The following is a 19,268-nucleotide window of genomic DNA, read 5'->3' as shown; positions in this document are numbered from 1 at the left end:
ACTCTGATCTGCAAAGTAAGACTTCTGGCACTTGACTCAACTATTAAGAAGTCACTCCCTGCCAAAGTCCTCGTGTGCATAACTGACAATCAATTAAACTCTGACTTGCAGGTTTAAAACACTATTAAAGGGACAGTCCCAGAGATTTTTTGTTTTGATTCTGTTTTTTGTTTATATTTCCAGTCTGGCTTTCTGAACATGTCCCAGCTTTGCTCGCAGGGGTTGGGGGAGGGATGCTTACAGGAAGTTTCAATGGTCTTAGTCAAATTCCATCTCAAATTGCAGTTGTACTCACAACAGCTCTTACCGAGTCATTCATTAGTTTCACCTACGCTTTTTATCCTCAGAAAAAAATAGCCTTTCAGGAATTTTATGACCTTACTTGCTACTACCTTGCAGGAAAGCATATGAGCAATGCAAGGCTAAAACATTAGTAAATAGTTTTCTGTTCATTTCATTTCATATTTTATTTTGTGTGGATTTTGGAATGCTAGCTAAGTGCTACGATGTTATGCATGCCTGTCACTTGCTCTGCACAAAGCATCAAAATGATGTAAGTTTCGAACAGTGGTAGAAGCAGTCTTATTTTTTTTTTCATGTTTTGTTTTTTGATCTCTGAATACAAGCCACATGTAATGGTTTACTGACCTACTGTAATAAAAATAAATGTGTGATACAAGCAACAGATACATTTTAAACAAAAAACCCAAAATTTACTGTCACAATGACAGCAAAGTACGGCAACCTGTGATAGCTATACATACTAATTATGAAACTGGTTTACTACAGAGTAAGGGGAATATGCCAATAGACTGCTAAGATTTAGTACGGATTCACTAAGCTGTACTCTTTTGACTATACTACTCGCAGTTACGCAATACAGAATAAATAAAGGAAATAAAGAGCTGTACAATTAAGATAAGCTTTTTCATGAGTTAATAAAAAGTAAACATTGCTGGGACTGAAAGCTTTAACAGGAACTGAATATTGTTAACTATTCACCAGAGGGAATGAAAACAGGGACGCATAAATAAATTTAAACCAGGAGTAGGGTTGATTATGACATGGAAAGTAGGTGGTGACAGCTGGAAATAAATATCAGGACAAGTTTCTTTTAGTGAGAATCTTAGACTCTGGGATTGTCCCTTTAAGAGAAAAAAAGGCAAAACTCAATAAACTGTGCAGAGTCAGACCATTCTTTAGTGACAAAGCAAAGAAATAAAGCAGCAAAGTATTTCCTTTTGAAATCTCTCATTTTCTCTACACATCTTTTTAACTGAAAGTTAGCCTTCCCTACTAAATAACATACAACAAGCCTGTAAAAGAGCCATCTTATGCAGTACTCGATCCAGTTTATATTAAACTAAAACTAAATTCACAAATTCTAACTGTAATTTGTGGTTTTCTAGCAACTTACTGACAGCTAAATTCACTAAATAATGACAGACATTTGAATTTTAGATGTAATATCCTTGTGTGCCTTCTGTGGAAGGTTGGGCGCCGGGCTGGCAACTCGACACTGTAAAACTCCACTGCCAATAATGAGCAGACAGGTAATCCGCTGTGGCGACCCCTAACCAGGAAAAGCCGAAAGAAGAAGAAGAATCCTTCAGAAGATCCATGCTAATGTAAAACCTGTCATTTTAGGAACTTTCTAAGTTTATAAAAAACAATATTCAAAATCTTCCCTGATTTTGGGCCTTGATCTCTCCCATTATTTTTTTGGCTTTGTTCAGATTTCTTGCACTCGAGGTTGAAAAGTATGACTACATCTTAATGTTCTAAGTCTTCTCATAGTCATTTTCATTCATGGCCAATCATTTCACAATAATGCATATATTAAAAATATGCATACACACATCATATATGCGAAGGTACCATACGAATGGAATGTGTAATTTTTTGTTGCTTCGTGTTGTAATATGTCTGATTAGTCCTACAGCTATTGTCTAATTCTTACTGCAGTGTTTTATCAAATAATTTACCTTAGCTGCTGTTTTACCACTGATAATTCATATACTACAGTTGTTCTTTTGTTTCTGTTTATCTTGGGGCCTTGCTCACTGGAACTCCACTGAAACTGTGATTGTCCTGTTGAAATTTCTTGATTAGAAAATATAAATGAATAAATTAATTCCCCTACATACGTTCTGCTGGGTTGCAATTTTTGCTTGAAATAACAAATGGCTCTGAATGTGCAAATTTTCTGCTTACTGTTTCTGGGACTGGTGTTCCTTAGAGAAACAAAGGAACATAATTACAGACTTCAAAATGTATAGCCTGCTCTTTTTCCAAGTTAGTGAGACCTCAGAATTAATATAGGTAAGTAAGGGAGGTGTGGGGGTTTAGGGAGATTACCCTTAAGAAGTTTTCTTCTGTTACTGTTTTCATTTTCTTTTAATCTTTTTATTTTTAAATTTTTAGTTATTCATAGTTGCCTGGTGTTGATGCGCTGTGTTTGTTAAATTTTGTATTCTGTAAGGAATAGGTACAAAAATGTGGTTTATGGCTTTTTGCTTGTATGGACTATATGCAGCTGACATTCGGTTTATTACAGTGGAAAACCATGTAAATAAACAATTAACAGTAATGAGAACAGAATGCAAACCATCAGCTGTGTCCCTTATACACATAAAATTGTACTTGCCTAAACAACCAAAGGTGCCAGCTCACAAAACTCTGGCTGACGGGATATCTGGCATCAACAGTGGTAACAGTTATATCAAGTAGTGGCTGTTTTCTAAGTATTTAATAAACTTTTGATGAAATGGATGTCCAAAAAGTATTTATTGGCAGAAAAGCACATAAAAATGAGCCACGATAAACTCTGTTAACCCAGGTTTCATCCTTACATAACGGACTTCTTCAGAACAATGAACAACCCCAAATTGTTTGTTTATAAATACTTCCTAATTAACATTGTTCAATTAATTAAATGTTGCTATTTAAATTAAAACAATCATATATAAGAAACACTGCGATAAAACCTCTAAAAAGAAGCCACCAAACAGCATCAAAATACAACACCAAAATGAAATTATTAGAACATTCACAATAGACCATACAAAACATGATATTGTATTCACATATTATTAATATTGCAAGTTAATGGTAAAAGAAACTAAAATACAAATCCTATCGTACACTATAAATACCCTAACCACTTCAATAAAATGCATAAAAAATATATATAAATGTAACTAACATCAATTCCTTCAATTAAATGAATAACCAATATTAAACTAAAATAAAACCTAAGATATATAATAGTAGGTTATCCTAAAATATGTTTTAACTTGAGGATGGGTGCTATACTGATACTTTCATTAATGCCTGGATAGTTAAGGGCATCTAAACGTAATTGCCATTTTAACTCACATATGTCCAGGTGGATGTCTAGATTAGAGTATTCCCTTGTACATCTTTTCTAATGTGCTGTATCACACAAAATCTAAACTCATGATCAGAATTTGTCATTAAATGTCTAGCTACAGCATTAGTAGCTTTGTTATGTTTTGTATCCAGTAAATGTTCCCTTATCCTTTCACTGAATTGTCTAGCTGTTTTTCCCACATAAAAAACAGGACATTTCTGACATTGTGCAATATATACTACATTCTGTGTGTAACAGTTATAATGTCCTACAATGGGAATTATATTATGGTTAACTCTGATACGTTCCCCTGTTATCATAATATGTTTACAGTTGCCACACCTCCTATCCCTTGTGTTGTTGTGTGAGCAACCATTGTTCCGTAAAATTTCTTTAAAAGATTGGTCTCTTCGAAATACAAACTTGGGGACCCCCCCCTAATTTTGTTGTTACTTGCTTATCTAATTGTAGGAAGCCCCAATTTTTCTTAACCATCTCAATGTACCATTCCAAATATTTACAAATACAGAGAGCCCAACCTTAGGCCCAAACACTGAAGAAACTTTGGTGCTGCACTAAAAGGAGTAACAGACAAAATTCATAATCACTGGATAGGTATGGAAGTGCAATGCCTTAGCACATGAGCACTTTTTTAGAGTTCTGGTGAGGGAAGACAATATGCCTGGTGTAAATCCTCAGCATCAGGTTGCCAATAATTTCAATAGCGACTAGCCTGTGAATAGCAAAGACTTGTGTGGCTGAAAGCCATTTGGCTTTTCCCATTGAGAAAATGATGTTTCCTCTGCAGTGAACTGTACACCAGTGACATACTTTGTTTAGAGCAGCATGCAATTCAAGGCATTTGGAAGAACAGTTAGCAATGACTAGATGAAATGCTATTCTAGAACCTGGTAATCATCCTCTTTACCCCCTGCAAATCTATAATTAATGGTCTGGAAATTCTGATTTAGGTGTAGGGAAGAGTTTGTACTTTGTTTTGTTTGTTATGCACACAACCACAGAATATCAAAGGAGCGTCTTGCACAGCTTTTTGCTCATGAATTTCTGTACTACACAGGCAGCATCTGTGCCCATAGAACTAACTTCACAGCTTTCAGCCACCACAGGCAGTATCTCTGCAGTGCTGGAGTGCATAACATGTGTCTTCTTAAGTGGATACTTGAGTCTCTTTGAGTGAAGTAGGTGTTATGGTGCAGACTAGACAATCTAATTAATTTATAAAACTGTTATAATTTACATGGTTAATATTTTATCAGTGTAACTACTTGGATTTGATAAATATGTAATGATGTATATACTACAGTGATGCACTGCTACTTCGCATGAATGCTTACTGCTCTTGTCATATATATCTTTTGGCCTGGGTGGCTGAGGTCCATACATAATAAAAAAGAATATATATATATATATATATATATATATATATATATATATATATATATATATATGGGTCCACTTTTTAATCTCGACATTCTGAAATCTCAAGTTTCAGTATTTCAAGACTAAAATATCGAAACCTCATAAACATGATACTATACAATCACAAACACTCACAATATTGAATTTAAATAACACAAATAAATATTCAACCCTCCCCAAAAACAACCCATAAACAGTACATAACTAAAACAGATAACACTACCATATGTTTCTGCAAGGCGGTAAGCACCCCTGCACCTCCCACAGCCCCACTACTTATATATACCAACTCTGAGGTCGCACTAACTCGAACAAAAAGGAGCACATACATTCCCTGACTTGCCCTAGACTATGTCATATAGGACTTGTCAGACCTGTGGGTCTGTAATTTCCTAGTCTATTGATGGTCCCCCTTTATGCACAGGAATCACTGTTACTGTCCTCCACTCGACAGGGCCAAAGCCAGTCTGGACGCTGAAGTTAAATCACATTCAGAACTCACACACATACACCCTCATCCACCTACGCCAACCTACATCTATAACTCCCCACAACAATTAAACATTAATAAATTTACTCTAAAAGCCTTAAAAATTGAACACCTACCTGAATCTCCTTACAGAAATAAACATCAGCCGTCAATACCACACAACCCTTAAAGGGACAGCACATACTAAATTAAACAGCGCAGCAAACCCAACACTGATTCAGTAAACTAAGATTCAACATAGTGCAGTTTTGAAAAACTGCACTTTCGACATTCTAGACTCAAAATATTGCAACTTGAGATTTCAGTATTTCGAGATTAAAAAGTGGACCTATATATATATATATATATATATATATATATATATATATATATATATATATATATATTTACATATACACACACACGCACACACATACACAAGACAAATTATATAATTATATACTGCCAATAAAACACACATTATTTTATATATGTTGTTTCGTGTGTCATACAAAGAAATGTTAATTGTACAACACACTGTGCTTATTTTTTAAATATATATATATATATATATGTGTGTGTATATATAGAGAGAATAAAAACACACACTCCAAACAAGTCTGAAGTGTGGTACCTTACCTGTATGACTTCTAATGTGAACCCTGAGTGTTCCGTTGCTGGCAAATTTTTGACCACAGTATGGACAGATCTTTTCTTTTTCTCCTGTATGCGTCTGGAAAAAAATGACAGTAACTGGTAGTATCATTACATAAATAAAGCATGTTTAAAGGCATGTATATAAGGTGTTGACAGAAGAATATAATACATTTAAAAATAAGTATATAATCCTGCAGAGCAAAAGTAATACATTCTATATGGTTTAACCACTGCAGCTAGACTTAATAATATAATACAAGCTATCATAATCTTATTTTAGTACTGGGTATTTAAAACAAGACTCAAGAAGTAAAACCATATCATGAAACCATGCTTCTAATTTGTTTCATGTTTTATAATTAAGCCTTAGATAAAATTGCATTGTATTAATCCTACAATCACACATTGTATTCAACAACAAAAGCTGTTTTCTTTAAAATCATTATATAGATAGAAAGACAGACAGAAAGATAAATGTGCTCTAAAACTAAAAGTATGTTTAAATAAATTAAATAATTAAAATGTTTTGTAATTATTAGCCCTTCCCCATGCATACATACATGTGCGCTGTATCCCACAGGTTAGAAATATTAGATTCACAGGTTTGACTGCCAAGCCTAGAAACGTACTAGCCTTAAACAAGCTTGACTACTCTATTCTAACACTGCTATATTCTACCTCCCATATACACACAAGTTCATACATAAGTACTAGGCTAGCTGCCCTTGTGGGACATTTTAAGCCTGGCCAATTTCCGCTATGATGCTTGATTTAACCTGTAATACTTGGAGTTGGACTGGCCTAACTATCCGATGGTCGATAATTGTATCCCTAATGAGAATAACTGGCATCATACCATAGATAATTTGAGGGGACCCTAATTAATACAATTTTTTGAAAGAAGTAAATGACTAACTTCTAATGAGAAGCATATTCCATAATCTCGAAAGGTGTTTTGTAATGCATCTGTCATTTTTTTTTTTTTTGTTACTGATACTTATTTTTTCTATTAGCTTCTCCAAACTGATATTAGGTCCCCCAGTTGTGCGTTCTAGGCATGGACTTTCAAAAATGCTAGATCAAACATAGTCTTATTGATCAGAAAAAGGACACCTCTCAGTAACCTCTACTAAACAGACAGTTTCTGAAATCTTTCTGTTTGATTTTTTTTTAAACTAAGGAACTATTCCATTTTAAGTTCTTTCAGGTGGCTTCTTTGAAGCCTATAAATGCCACACTATATTCAATAATGGAGTGGATTAGTGAGGTATAAAGTAGTACAATAATTACTCTGCAGTGATTAGACATGCCCTTCACAGAATACAAGTTTCTGATCTTGGTAGCTACACAGTGGTCAAAGTTTAAAATCAGTATCTACTATTGTCCTTAGTTCTTTAATGACTGTGTCATTTTTAACAATTTGATCATTTATTTTATAAATCACAATTTATGTTCTTTTTGCTAAGTCTAACAATGCTACATTTACTGATATTAAAGCTGAGCTCATTACAACTGTGCTACGTATATATTTTATTGTAGACCACCTTGGAGAATTTTGGTATCTTTTACTGTAGTAATTATGTTACCCAGCTTGCAGTCATCAACATATGTGGTTACATGTAGCCCATTTTTCACTTTTAAATAACAAACGTTTTAAAACAGGTGTGCCATACCAAGCCTTGTGGGAAGCCACTGGTATATCCATCCTGACTTGTTAAATTTTGTGCTTAGCCAATGATTAACCTATTAATCTGCATACAGATTCACATAATCTGTGGATTACTTCCTTACGTACAGAAACACTGAACGTCCTAGCCACACTAAGATCAACAGTATATACTACTGGATCTTCATTAAGTGCTATTGTTACTTCTTGCAATAATGCCACAAAATTCAAAAGGTATGGTCTCCCTGGGAAACTCAGTTCCATATATAACAAAAATAGGTCCCCTTTGGTTATCCCTTACAGCCCTGCTTAGTTTGGGACATGAGTACTACTAAGTGTTTGAAAAGGGGCAGAGATTTTTAAGTGTGTCTGCTTAAAGGTGTAAATGGCTAAGCATTTTATGAGGCTTATGGCTGCTTTCCTAGTATTGATCTTCTGTTCTTGTGTTCCATTATGTCTATAAAGGCATCGATTCTTTTTCATGGTTTTTACTGCAGTAATTTCTTGAGTGGAAATTCTGAATCTTCTCTTTATACTTTTTGCTCTTCACTAAGTTTTCTTCCCCACCTATTTAATAAAATAAATGTACCTTAGATACTAAACTGGTTTGTGCTATTAAGTATTTGCAGCATGTTGAAAGGCATGCTTCCATTCAGTGGTACCAAACAGAAGTCTTATGTCCTATATTTCACAGATGGCATTCTGAGACAAACACACTACAGTGCATAAGTACAGCAACAGAGATTAAAATACAACTAAATAAAACAGACTTGAATAAATAAGTTGACAAATGAATCTTGCCACAGATAATAATGACATGACACAGAATACATAATATAAAGACACACACACACACACACACACACACACACACACACACACACACACACACACTTATCTTTCTCTTAGTGTCACAATGCCTTATCCCTCATCCAAAGTGTATCTCCATTTGAGACATTTGTATGGCTGTACATATATAGTCGGCCACAGTGGTGCAGAGTTAGCATTGTCGCCGTACAGCAAGAAGTTCTCCGATTCGATTCTCAGCTGAAGTGCCTTCTTTCTGGAGTCTGCATGTCCTCCCTGCGGTTGGGTGAGTTTTAAAGACATGCAAGTAGGTGTGTGTGTGTGTGTGTGTGTGTGTGTGTGTGTGTGTGTGTGTGTGTGTGTGCGCGCTTTCTGTGAAGGTTGGATGCCGGGCTGGCAACACAACACCGTAAAAATTCCACAGCTAATCAATCTGAGGACCAGTGATCTGCTGTGGCAACCCCTAATGGGAGAAGCCAAAAGACTTTGCTTTGTATGGCTGTACATATACAGAAGCTTTATGGGACTTATTTTCTTCTTGACTTCAGGTATAAAATAAGGCAGCAAGAGTCAATGATCTCACAATTAATGTACCCAAGATGCTACTAAGTAACCATCTAATGACCCCAAGACCAAAGTTCCACAGGTCATTAATGACTGCCTAGGAAATTTAAAAATACAAACTCCAAGAAACATTATTCAACTGGCACCTAGCTATTATTCAGCATTATACATAAATAAATATTTATGGATAAGAAAAGAAAAAAGTTTGCAATGTGCATTGTCAGTTTACAAAAGAAGTAGCATACAATATAAGTATAAGTGAAATCCTGAGGTACTCAAAAGGTGAGCTGGAATAAACAAAAAAAACAGGTAACGACTAGTCGGCATCTTGTGTGCACAGCTGTACAATGATTTTGAAAATGCAGAGCACAAAAAAAAAAACAGAAATCATTACAAAAGTCATTTTCTTTTTTAATTTTGTTCAGTGTACTGAGAAGATCCTGTTATTTGTTTTCAGTTTTAAGTATGCCACGACAAGCTCATTTCTATTTATAGTGTTAAAGCTATGCAGTTATTGCAAGAAAAATAGATATCAATATTTTAAATATTACATATAACTCCCGTATCTCTGACTGCAAATCAAGCTGTCTTCACAGTCCTAGAAGACAATTCAGAATGTATCCAAAATTACTTGTCAAAAGTCAAAACTGCAAAACCTAATTTTAAAATTCAGTGCATAAGGCTTTAAGGGTTATTATACAACTAATCTTTATTTGTATTTGAAAGCATGCATGTATGTTGATTGGAGAGCTCTATCAGCATGCCCACTGTAAATCATACATTATTCAAAAAAGCAGTTCAGCAACTGCTCTAAAATATACATCTCTGGGGTTAACAGAACACTGTTTTGCCACTAACATTACAACAATAAATGAAACTAATGGGAATTAAGTGGCAGAAAATAACTCAATGTATTATGTCAATATTGTTACATATATAAGGCTGCACGAACTCAAAAGCTATTCGCTAAAAACTGTTAAAATCACAAAACGACTGAAAACTTAACATAAAAATAATTTAATATGGTAAGAACTTTCATTCTATACATAGAAATTCAACAGACACCATTAAAAAGGTAAAACCATTTAAATAACTTCTCAAACTATCACATGATTGAGCTTTTTAATGAATTAACCCTGTCCTTTTCAGCACTATTTTGAGACTTTCCCTATCATTGATGCCAGGAAAATTGTAAGCATTCAAACTTATTTGCCAACAGTATTCTTTCCAGTCAAGCTCATCCTCGGCATCAAATCTTTCTTCATAGTTATGCATTTTCTCTATAACAGAAAATCTAAAATACACTTTATTACCAACATTTTATGACATTTTCATACATGTTTAGCTAAGGCAAAATTTATGTCTAATTTTTCAACAGCACGCAAATGTTCATAAACCCTCCTATGGAATTCCCTCATTGTTTTCCCTACGTATAAGGCAGAACGGGTCTATATTATGTCATCGAACGCTTAAAAAAGCAAACGCTGATTGATTGACCTAATTTAAGCGAAAGCTAACAATCTCGAACTGTCAGATCAGCGATTTTTTCCCCAGGGAAAAAAATCGTTGATCCAAAACACATACACACAACACAAGCACACCAAACAAACAGAAATCCACACACATACACCTAAAATCTGATACCTAACCCTACACTAAACTATGCACACACCACTAACTACCCACTTACCTTAACCCAAACCCTAACCTTAAGGTCCATCACTATTGCACACTCACCTCACCCGCTCCCTAACCCTAACTCACTTAAATCCACCCTAACCCTCATGTCCACTCAATCGCACACACACCTAACCCGAGCCCTAACCCTAACTAACCTAAATTACCCTAACACTCACATACACACAATTGCACACTTACCTGAATCCGACCGGTAACTTTCCACCATAACACTGAAAATACCGAAGCAACAGAAACTGACAACCAAATTCTTTCCCTAGGAAAAAATTTGAGATTCTGCTGCTTCGATATTTTGCAGTTTTGTGAAAATAAGTTCGATCAACCAGAATTTGCTTTTTTAAGCATTCGAGGATATAAAATAGACCTGGCAGAACATAGTCCATATAGGGCAATATATACAACAAATTTAGATTTAAAAATATATTTATTTCTTAAAATTATTTAAAAGTTTCTTGCTGTCACTTGCACTTTGTCTCCATCCAACATGTGTTTACAACAATTACAACTAGCACATTTATACATCCCTTTGATAAACATACCAGAATTTTTCCAACAAAAATTGTTATTTTTATAAAAATGTTCTTTTAAGTCCTTTCATCTTTTGGAGACAAAAAGCAGATCTTCAACTAAAACATTTTTAACTTGGGGAAGTTCGTAAGAAATTTCAAATTCACTTTTATTATTTCTCTAATACTTCTTTCATCAACTGAGTTTTTTAATAAACAGGCCAAAGAAAAATGTTTTCTTTCTATTGATTCTTTTTCGCTTGTCATACTATGTGCACATATAACCCCCCAGCTTCTTTTATTGTTAAATTCATCCATCAAATTATCCACTATTGGTTTTGTGTAGCCCCTATCATAAATATTTTCTTTCATTATTTCACATCCAACATTAAATAATTCTGTATCATCTGTAAGCCTGCTTTTTCTTGAAAACTGACTTTCAACAATGTTTTTTTTTCTTGAGATTATGCTGATGCATGTTCTTATAGTGCAAATAAGCATTACTCTGCACATCTTTCTTGAAAATCTTTGCATTTAATTTCTCCCTACATTTATAAAACGTACGATCTAAAAAATAGTACTTGCGATTCCTGCATGAAAAGTAAATTTTAAATAACCTGTAACTTTGTTTAAATATACAAAAAAACTTCTAAGTTCTTCCATAGTGCTGCTCCATAAAATAAATAAATTGTCACTAAAGCATTTATATGTGACCATATGTTTAAAAATTTAGATTTATAAATATATTACTTTTCCCAGCCCGTCATAAAAAGATTGGCATTGCAGCACCCATTGTGACCCCATTTATTTTCTTTTACTTTTCACTGTCAAAGGAAAAATAATTGTAAGTCAAAATCACAACCAAAACCTCAGTGAACAACCTCACTTGTTGCTCTGAAAAGAGCTCTAATGTACGCAACCCTTTGTTCGCCATTTCTAACCATTCATCACTGGGAATAATGGCGTACAAAGAGGTTACATCTGCAGTAACCAATATCATGGAATCATTAACTTTAATATTGCTATTAGTCTTCCTGAAATCAAAGAAATCCTTTAAATCACTTTTACTAACCAGAATGTGTAAGAATTTATCTACATAAATGGCCATCGCCTCTGTCTTGCTTCCCTGGCTGAAAGAAGGTTGTTCTACATTTTTGTGGATTTTAGGCAAACCAAAAAGCTTCCCCAGTTTTCGGTTTGTAAATGCTTAAATAATCATCAATATTAACTGAAATAAAACTAGAACATTTATACATCCCTTTGATTTTTCACTTGTCATACTATGTTCACATATAATGCCCCAGCCAGCCATGAAAGTAAGACAGAGGCACTATTGTGTACTGATTATTTAATACCTTAAATGCACACTCCTTGATTTATTGGTGGAAAAAAAGCCTACTCTCAGAAAGTAGAAAATTAAACTTCAACAAATGATGGTTTCTGAAAATGAAGGGGTACTAACTGGGAATACAAAGCAATAAACTACGGAAGATTTCTGGGTTGAGTTTCTATGAAGGTTTAAAACAAGCCATAGTTGCAGCTCAGCCACGGTGGTAGTGCGGTAGCGTTGTTGCCTCACAGCAAGAGGTTCTCCTATTCGATTCACGGCTGGAGTGCCTTCTGTGTGGAGTCTGCATGTCCTCTTCGCGGTGGAGTGGCCTCCGAAAGACATACGTGAATGGGCGTGCCTTCGCTGAAGGTTGCACGTCAGGCTGGCAACTCGGCACCATAAAAATCTACTGCCAATCATTAGTGGAACGGAGATCCATTGTGGCGACCCCTAACTGGGAAAAGCCAAAAAGACAAACAACCAAGCTATAGTTGCAACACAAATAAGGGAATGGAATATAAGTGAGACTGACAGAGATGATGAAAGTTTTCCTTCTCCAAATATTAAATGAGGCAAGATGTCAGGTATTAGTTTGCTTGTTACTGGATAATGGGGGGGGGTCTATAATTTGAAGAGGCAAGACTGTGTTGTGTACTGATGATGCAGAGGCATAATGATATAATCAGTATATGGATTAGATTAGGCCCATCTTGTTGGTGTTAAATTCAACTAAAATGTGAGCTCCATTTAACACACGATAAATATGTTTTGAAGGTCATGCAGATAAGAGAAAAAGGTAAAAATGTGTACATTAATTGTGATAACCTTTCTACTGCAGTTTTTCCCTTGTTAAATATTCTTGTTTCTGCAAATGTGTATGTTACACTCTTCAAAGAAATGTAACTCTACTGAAAATCTGTAACTACTTAACTTATCCAGGTCATGGCTAAAAGTACTCCGAGGACCAATCACTCTTCCAGTCAATAAAGTTAAAAAAATGAATAAATGTGTAGTTTCCCTATATAACATTCTTTCACAAGTTTAATGATGTGTTCATAGAAAGGGAGTACTGCATAAACCTGCTGAGAAGAGAATTCAAGAATGTTTACAGACTTGATCATTTAGTTGGTGAATTTCAGAGAGAAGCAGGAAATGTAAAAATGTGTTTATCTGAAAAAGCACTGGCAATGAATAACACTCAGAGGAAGTTACTCCAGTCTACTGCTAATTTATGTCACAGATGAAGAGAATTTTATGTGGGTATAGTAAAGGATCATGGGTTGGGTTGTTTGAGTCAACTATGATTCCTAGCCAAAATGCACATAAAGTACACTTGACAAGATTACATTCCTAAAACCACAGAAGGCACTAATTTTCTTATATCATTAAACACAGAAGTCAGAAGCTCTGAGGGCAGCATAAAGATAACAGAATGGATGTATGAAATGACTGCACCCAACTACTCCAGACAAGAGTCTGTGTGGTCAAAAAAGGATGGAGAAGGTTGGCAGCCAAAGGAGGTCAGGAAATAGACAGCAAGAGACACAGGAAATAGCTGTCAGGTCAAAGACAAAGGCAGCAACAGTTCCAGTGTCACTAGAGACTTGTAAATGGTGTATTCTCATTTTCCTATCAACAGCCTCACCATGTTGTCAGTATATGTACTTCATTAGGCAGTTTACATATATCGTCTTTAAAGCAGTCAGTCTGCATTTGTTTGAGATTTCCTGCTCTGGGGAGGGGGGGACAGTTAATGACCCTGCTTTCTCTGGTGTACATGGTCAATAATAGAGGAGATGTCCCAGCAAATGAGTCCTCTACTCCATGTTTTCTATATGGTAGATACCATTAAGTACAGCCCATGAAAGTTCTAGACAGAGGCTATGTTTTATAGCTACTCTTGAAACTGGCATCCCTGATTAGATCATATGGCAGCCCAGTGAGAAGCATGCAGGAAGGTCCAGGTTTTTGTGAACAATCTGATACAGAAAATCCTACTGATGGAAATTTGGTGGGAAAAACATAGGTATACAGGATTATATCTTCTTGCAAGGCATTTTAACCCCAAGAAGCAGTCTAGCAATGGCACAAGTGCCTTGCAGTTTAGAATCCAATGCCGACACTTCTTTATGTCTGGCTATCTGCCTGTGTCACTGTAGTACTGGTGTGAGGGAATCAATGCAGAGAAGGGGGCTATGGAAATAGTCAAGTGTTACAGGATGATAATAAGATAGCAAATAAACTCCAGTCAGTAGTCTAGTGGTATACGCAGAGCATTCAGTCCTAAAACAGATACTTCAGTAAGTAGATAAGGAGGCATGTAAAGAGTTGCTATGGGAGGCAGTGAATGGGAAAGATTCTTTCATAAATGGAATTCACAGCAAGAGCTAACGAAACTGAAGCATGAAATGGTGTTTGCAGGAATATCCAACTTAATGTAAGGTGCTTTCAACAACAGAGTAGTATAATATAAAGCTCCCTAAAGACAGGATAGATAAGGTTCAGGAGGAAGATTATATTATATCTATCAGTTCTGAGGCAGAATCTGGGATGTAGGCTTATAACATAGTAAGCTGTTGGCACATTATTTGCTGTAATAGTCAATAGCGCCCACATATTATTTTGCAAGAACCATACTGATGTTATAGTACGTGGGACCTTAAATATACACGGTATGGTACATCGTACCTTAAACAATATCCAAACAATCTTTCATGAGTTCTGCTCTAACCTGTATATGGCTAAAGAATGGTCTAGTTTTTGCCTTACAAAATGCTGGGGTAACTCAGAAGGACAGCAAAGGACAACAAACAGCTACCCCCCCCCAAAAAAAAGAAGATACTTTGTATGCCCTTATCACTGACTCTGAAGTTTGGAAAGTCATCAAGAAGCTTATATGAGACAATTCCCCAGAAGCAGATGAGTCTATCTGGAATTTTATAGTTATAAGGAAGCTGAAAGGCACGCAGGTTATTGGTGACAGGATAAAGAAACCCTGACAGTGTTGCTCCCTAAATCAGGAAAAGACATCTTTTTACCTTTTAAATTATTGTCTAATTTCAGTGAACACTGAGCAACCAAGACTTTTAAAAAGAGAACGATAACCTGGATTTGTGTCCTTCAACTGCAGTTGATACATCTAACGCATCTGAAGTTTATGAAGGGAAGAGCAATGCTGATATGTTTTAATATTTGTTGAGTATTATGCTGGCATATAGCAAATCGTAATCTTCAGGCAAAATGCTGCTTCTTGATTCTGCCAAAGTATTATAAAGCATACAGTAAGATTTTATATTTGGCATGTTATAAACAATTGTGAACTTTAGCTCAAAGTTTATAGGTTAAGTGAGACCACTGTATGCACATCTATGTGTGAGAGAGACAAGGTGAAAGGCACACTGACACAAACTATTCCACAACTGAAGGGAGCATGGCAGAAGTAAAAGATGTCTATAACTCTAATAATTGTCATTATTTATTGTGTAATCCATCATTTTCTTTAAAAAAAATCAGCAGCTTTAGGAGGTATTAGGATAGACAAGGTAAATTTTGAGTCAAAGTTAGGGACATCTCTAAGAAGTGTTACTGACAATATTGGAGAAACTATATGACAGAAGGAAAGTCCCAGACTTGACTATCTTGTCAAAAATAGCACTGTTGAAAGAAATAACCCCATTGGTGCAGCATATGACAGTTCTTTCAATCTCTGAATATATTAATAAAATCCACAGGGAATGCTAAAATTATGTGGGAGAAAGGATCTAGAATTGCAGAGATATGATACTAGCAAGGCGGTAAGACGATGGCTTGGGACACCTATGTGTGGTTGGCTTCCAATTGGCTATCTGATTTTACAGTGAAAGCAATATGGCCTGATGTAGAAAATGCTGAAACTAAAGGAACATTGCACTTTTTAGTGAGCAGTTACACCCAGCTGCTTGAGAGGGTATGACTAGATATAGACCAGTGAAAAATATTATAAAAGCAATGAGGCTACCTGGGTTTTACCTGAAAAGGATGCTGTGTTTTGAGTTCTAGGGTTTAGAGGGGGAGGGGTGGTAGCACTGATGAGAAAAACGTACACTGGAAGAATTGGTGAGATAAGGGAAGTATTGTTACTGGATACATTATAACAAGAAACATGCTGAGCATGGAGTTTCATATTGTTTTTAGTGAAGTGTAGACTGTCCCAGGTAGTCACACTGAAGTATTTCTTCTTAAGCATGCAGTGGAGTTCTGATGGTTGGATAGGTGTCTCTGAACCCCTGTTCATTTTAATGGTAGAAAGGAGGAAGGAGACAAAAAATTGAGGACAGATTATCCGGATATTTCACAGAGGCAAAAAAATGTCTCCCCACTTTGGCACAGTACCTGATCCCTTTGGAAACTATTGATATGAAGACAGGCAGAAGGGGACTCCTGTTCTCCAAGGAGAACAACAGAAGGCTTTTATCAAATGTGAAACATCTGACTCATTTTTAACAGTGCTTCCTTGCACACATTCAAACTGAATACAATGGAATTAGATACCATAAAGGCTAGGGAAGGGGAAAGACCAAACTGGTGTTATGGTGAGGATTGTGTGTACATGTGTGGGGGGTGTTGCCTATCATTCATTGTACTGCATTGTCCTCAAGCAGCTGTAACATGGGAGGCCTTCTGTGAAGATAGCAAATTAATTCTTGCACATGGACCTGGATTAACCTGAGGCCTGACATCAGATAATATGAGACCTTCCACATGGGAGGCATGGGGTAGTCATGAATTGAGTGGAGAAGAGCTAGTTTTGGCCTGCAATATTGGCAATAAAACCTACATCACACAGCACTGGAAGCCTGCCTCAAAAGGACTATTCCAGCTTTTCCTGTATTCTAGTAGTTCATATACAAGTCAATCCAACAAAACACTGTTTTATGGGACACAAAGAAATCAGTGTTAACATCTTGCTATGTGGGCTTTACTTTGGTCAAAAGCCTAAAGAGTACTGGATAATACACTGTTTGAACAAGTGTTCAAAAACAGAATGACAGAGCAGAGAGATGAAGCCCTAACTGGAACCCAACTGTCTAGGGTTTGAATAGCACATCCACTCACTGAGATATTGGTTGGCTGGTGGGAAGAAAAGTGAGCAGAAATTTCTTATTCACCCATCATAGAAGAAGGTGATTTTTGCCAGTACTACAGCCCACAGTAAAGACCAGGACTAGCTCTAACACAAATGGATGGGGAAGCAGTGTCAGGGTATCGACACTGGTGGTGTGTGTTATACTTAGATATGTACCACACCCATGAAACTGCATATCAGTGGGATTCAGGGCTAGGAGATAATTACAAAATTCTAAACCACCCAATGATAGCTGCTCACTTTAGTTCAATTCATATACCACTTGTAAATGTGGCTTAGGCCAGCTGGAAGGGGAAACTGGATCAGATGGAGGAAGGGATACAGTCGGGAAACTGCTTTCTGGATGAAAACGCTGGTTAATCCTAAGGGGCACATGACCTTCATGAAAGGCCAAATATTGGCTCCTTAACAATGACAGCCTGAGATCTTAGAAGCAGGGGTGATGACCACTAAAAAAATCTTTTTTCAACAAGACAGCATTAAGGATACAGAAATCTGAATGGAGCAGTTAATCTAAAAAATGATTAATTGCAGAATCCAAGGAATGCATGGGCTCGTATAAGGACAGCAAACATGCACTCCTCTTCAAATGGGTTCTCTGATCAACTGTGCAGGGCCACAACCCTACCATCTACAATGCAGTGATGGAAAGAAATAGCTGACACATGTACCCTGAGTAAGGAAAAGCTGAAGCACAAATCTAACAGGCATCTGAAATAAAAATGGGTGACATGTAACCAGAATGACCGGGGCAGCATCAAGTACTGTTCCATAGGAATGGTGAACACTTCCTCCACTTGGCAAAATAGGTCTGCAAGGCAGAATGCTTTCTAGCAGCCTCAGTCAATTCTGCTACTCCAGACAAGGGATATGGTGGGATCACAGGATCTAAAGCAGGACTTATGGTCTGTGGTGGAGTTGCTTGTTGCCCAAATGATTCAGGGGATACACATGGACAGTAGTGGAACAGTCTCTTCTATCATTAGGAACCAGGCAGCCTGAAACCACATGTCTCTCAACCACCATAAAACAATAGCAATTAGTTTTGGTCTTTCTTCCCTGAGCCTGAAATGAGCCATGGGATCAGGGGAAAACATAGAGGAAACATTGTTGTCACAGGACAAAGAATGTCAACCACAAGCCTGACCTTGTCCTGCTGTACTAAACAGTGGGGGAATCATGCTCTCTAGAAGGGCAAACTGTTCAACCTTTAGAATGTCTCACTTCCGGAAATCAGGCCTAGACACAGCTCCCAAATCCATAACTTCAAGAGACTACTGGAATACATTGCTTGTCAGTATGTTCCACACCTCCCAACCTCTTAGTGCAAGAAACCTGGACAAATCCTAAAATACTGAGAGGACAAAGGCCCACAAAACAGGGACAGATTTTAAATATTACTCATAAACTTAGAAAGTTGCTAGCAAAACAGGTTTTGTGTTAGCATATATTTTCTGAAGGATATAAAGAGTGAAACCCTAATGTACACCATTCTTTAGTCAATTCTCAGTGATTTGACAGAAGAAACACATTTATGAGTAACAGACCAAAAATATGATGCAAAAATCTGTACATTCTGTGAAATTCTGGACAGTTGAGTAATGGTATGTTCCCTTTTCCAGGATGCTGAATG

General features: G+C 36.4%; 1 protein-coding gene across 2 annotated transcripts in view; it reads right to left on the bottom strand.

Moving 5' to 3' along the window:
- Positions 1 to 19,268, bottom strand: part of PRDM5 (PR/SET domain 5) — a 2,968,604-nt gene that overhangs the window by 954,246 nt on the left and 1,995,090 nt on the right. For both annotated transcript variants that reach the window (XM_044074997.1, XM_044074998.1), the window contains one exon: positions 5,922 to 6,015. In XM_044074997.1, the coding sequence (XP_043930932.1) occupies positions 5,922 to 6,015 (94 nt within the window). The remainder of the gene's footprint in view (positions 1 to 5,921; positions 6,016 to 19,268) is intronic.

The sequence above is a fragment of the Protopterus annectens genome, chromosome 6.part0 (genome assembly GCF_019279795.1).
Source record: "Protopterus annectens isolate FY-2018-M chromosome 6.part0, PAN1.0, whole genome shotgun sequence".
Classification (NCBI taxonomy): Eukaryota; Metazoa; Chordata; order Ceratodontiformes; family Protopteridae; genus Protopterus; species Protopterus annectens.
This window is presented reverse-complemented; position numbering and strand designations above follow the sequence as displayed.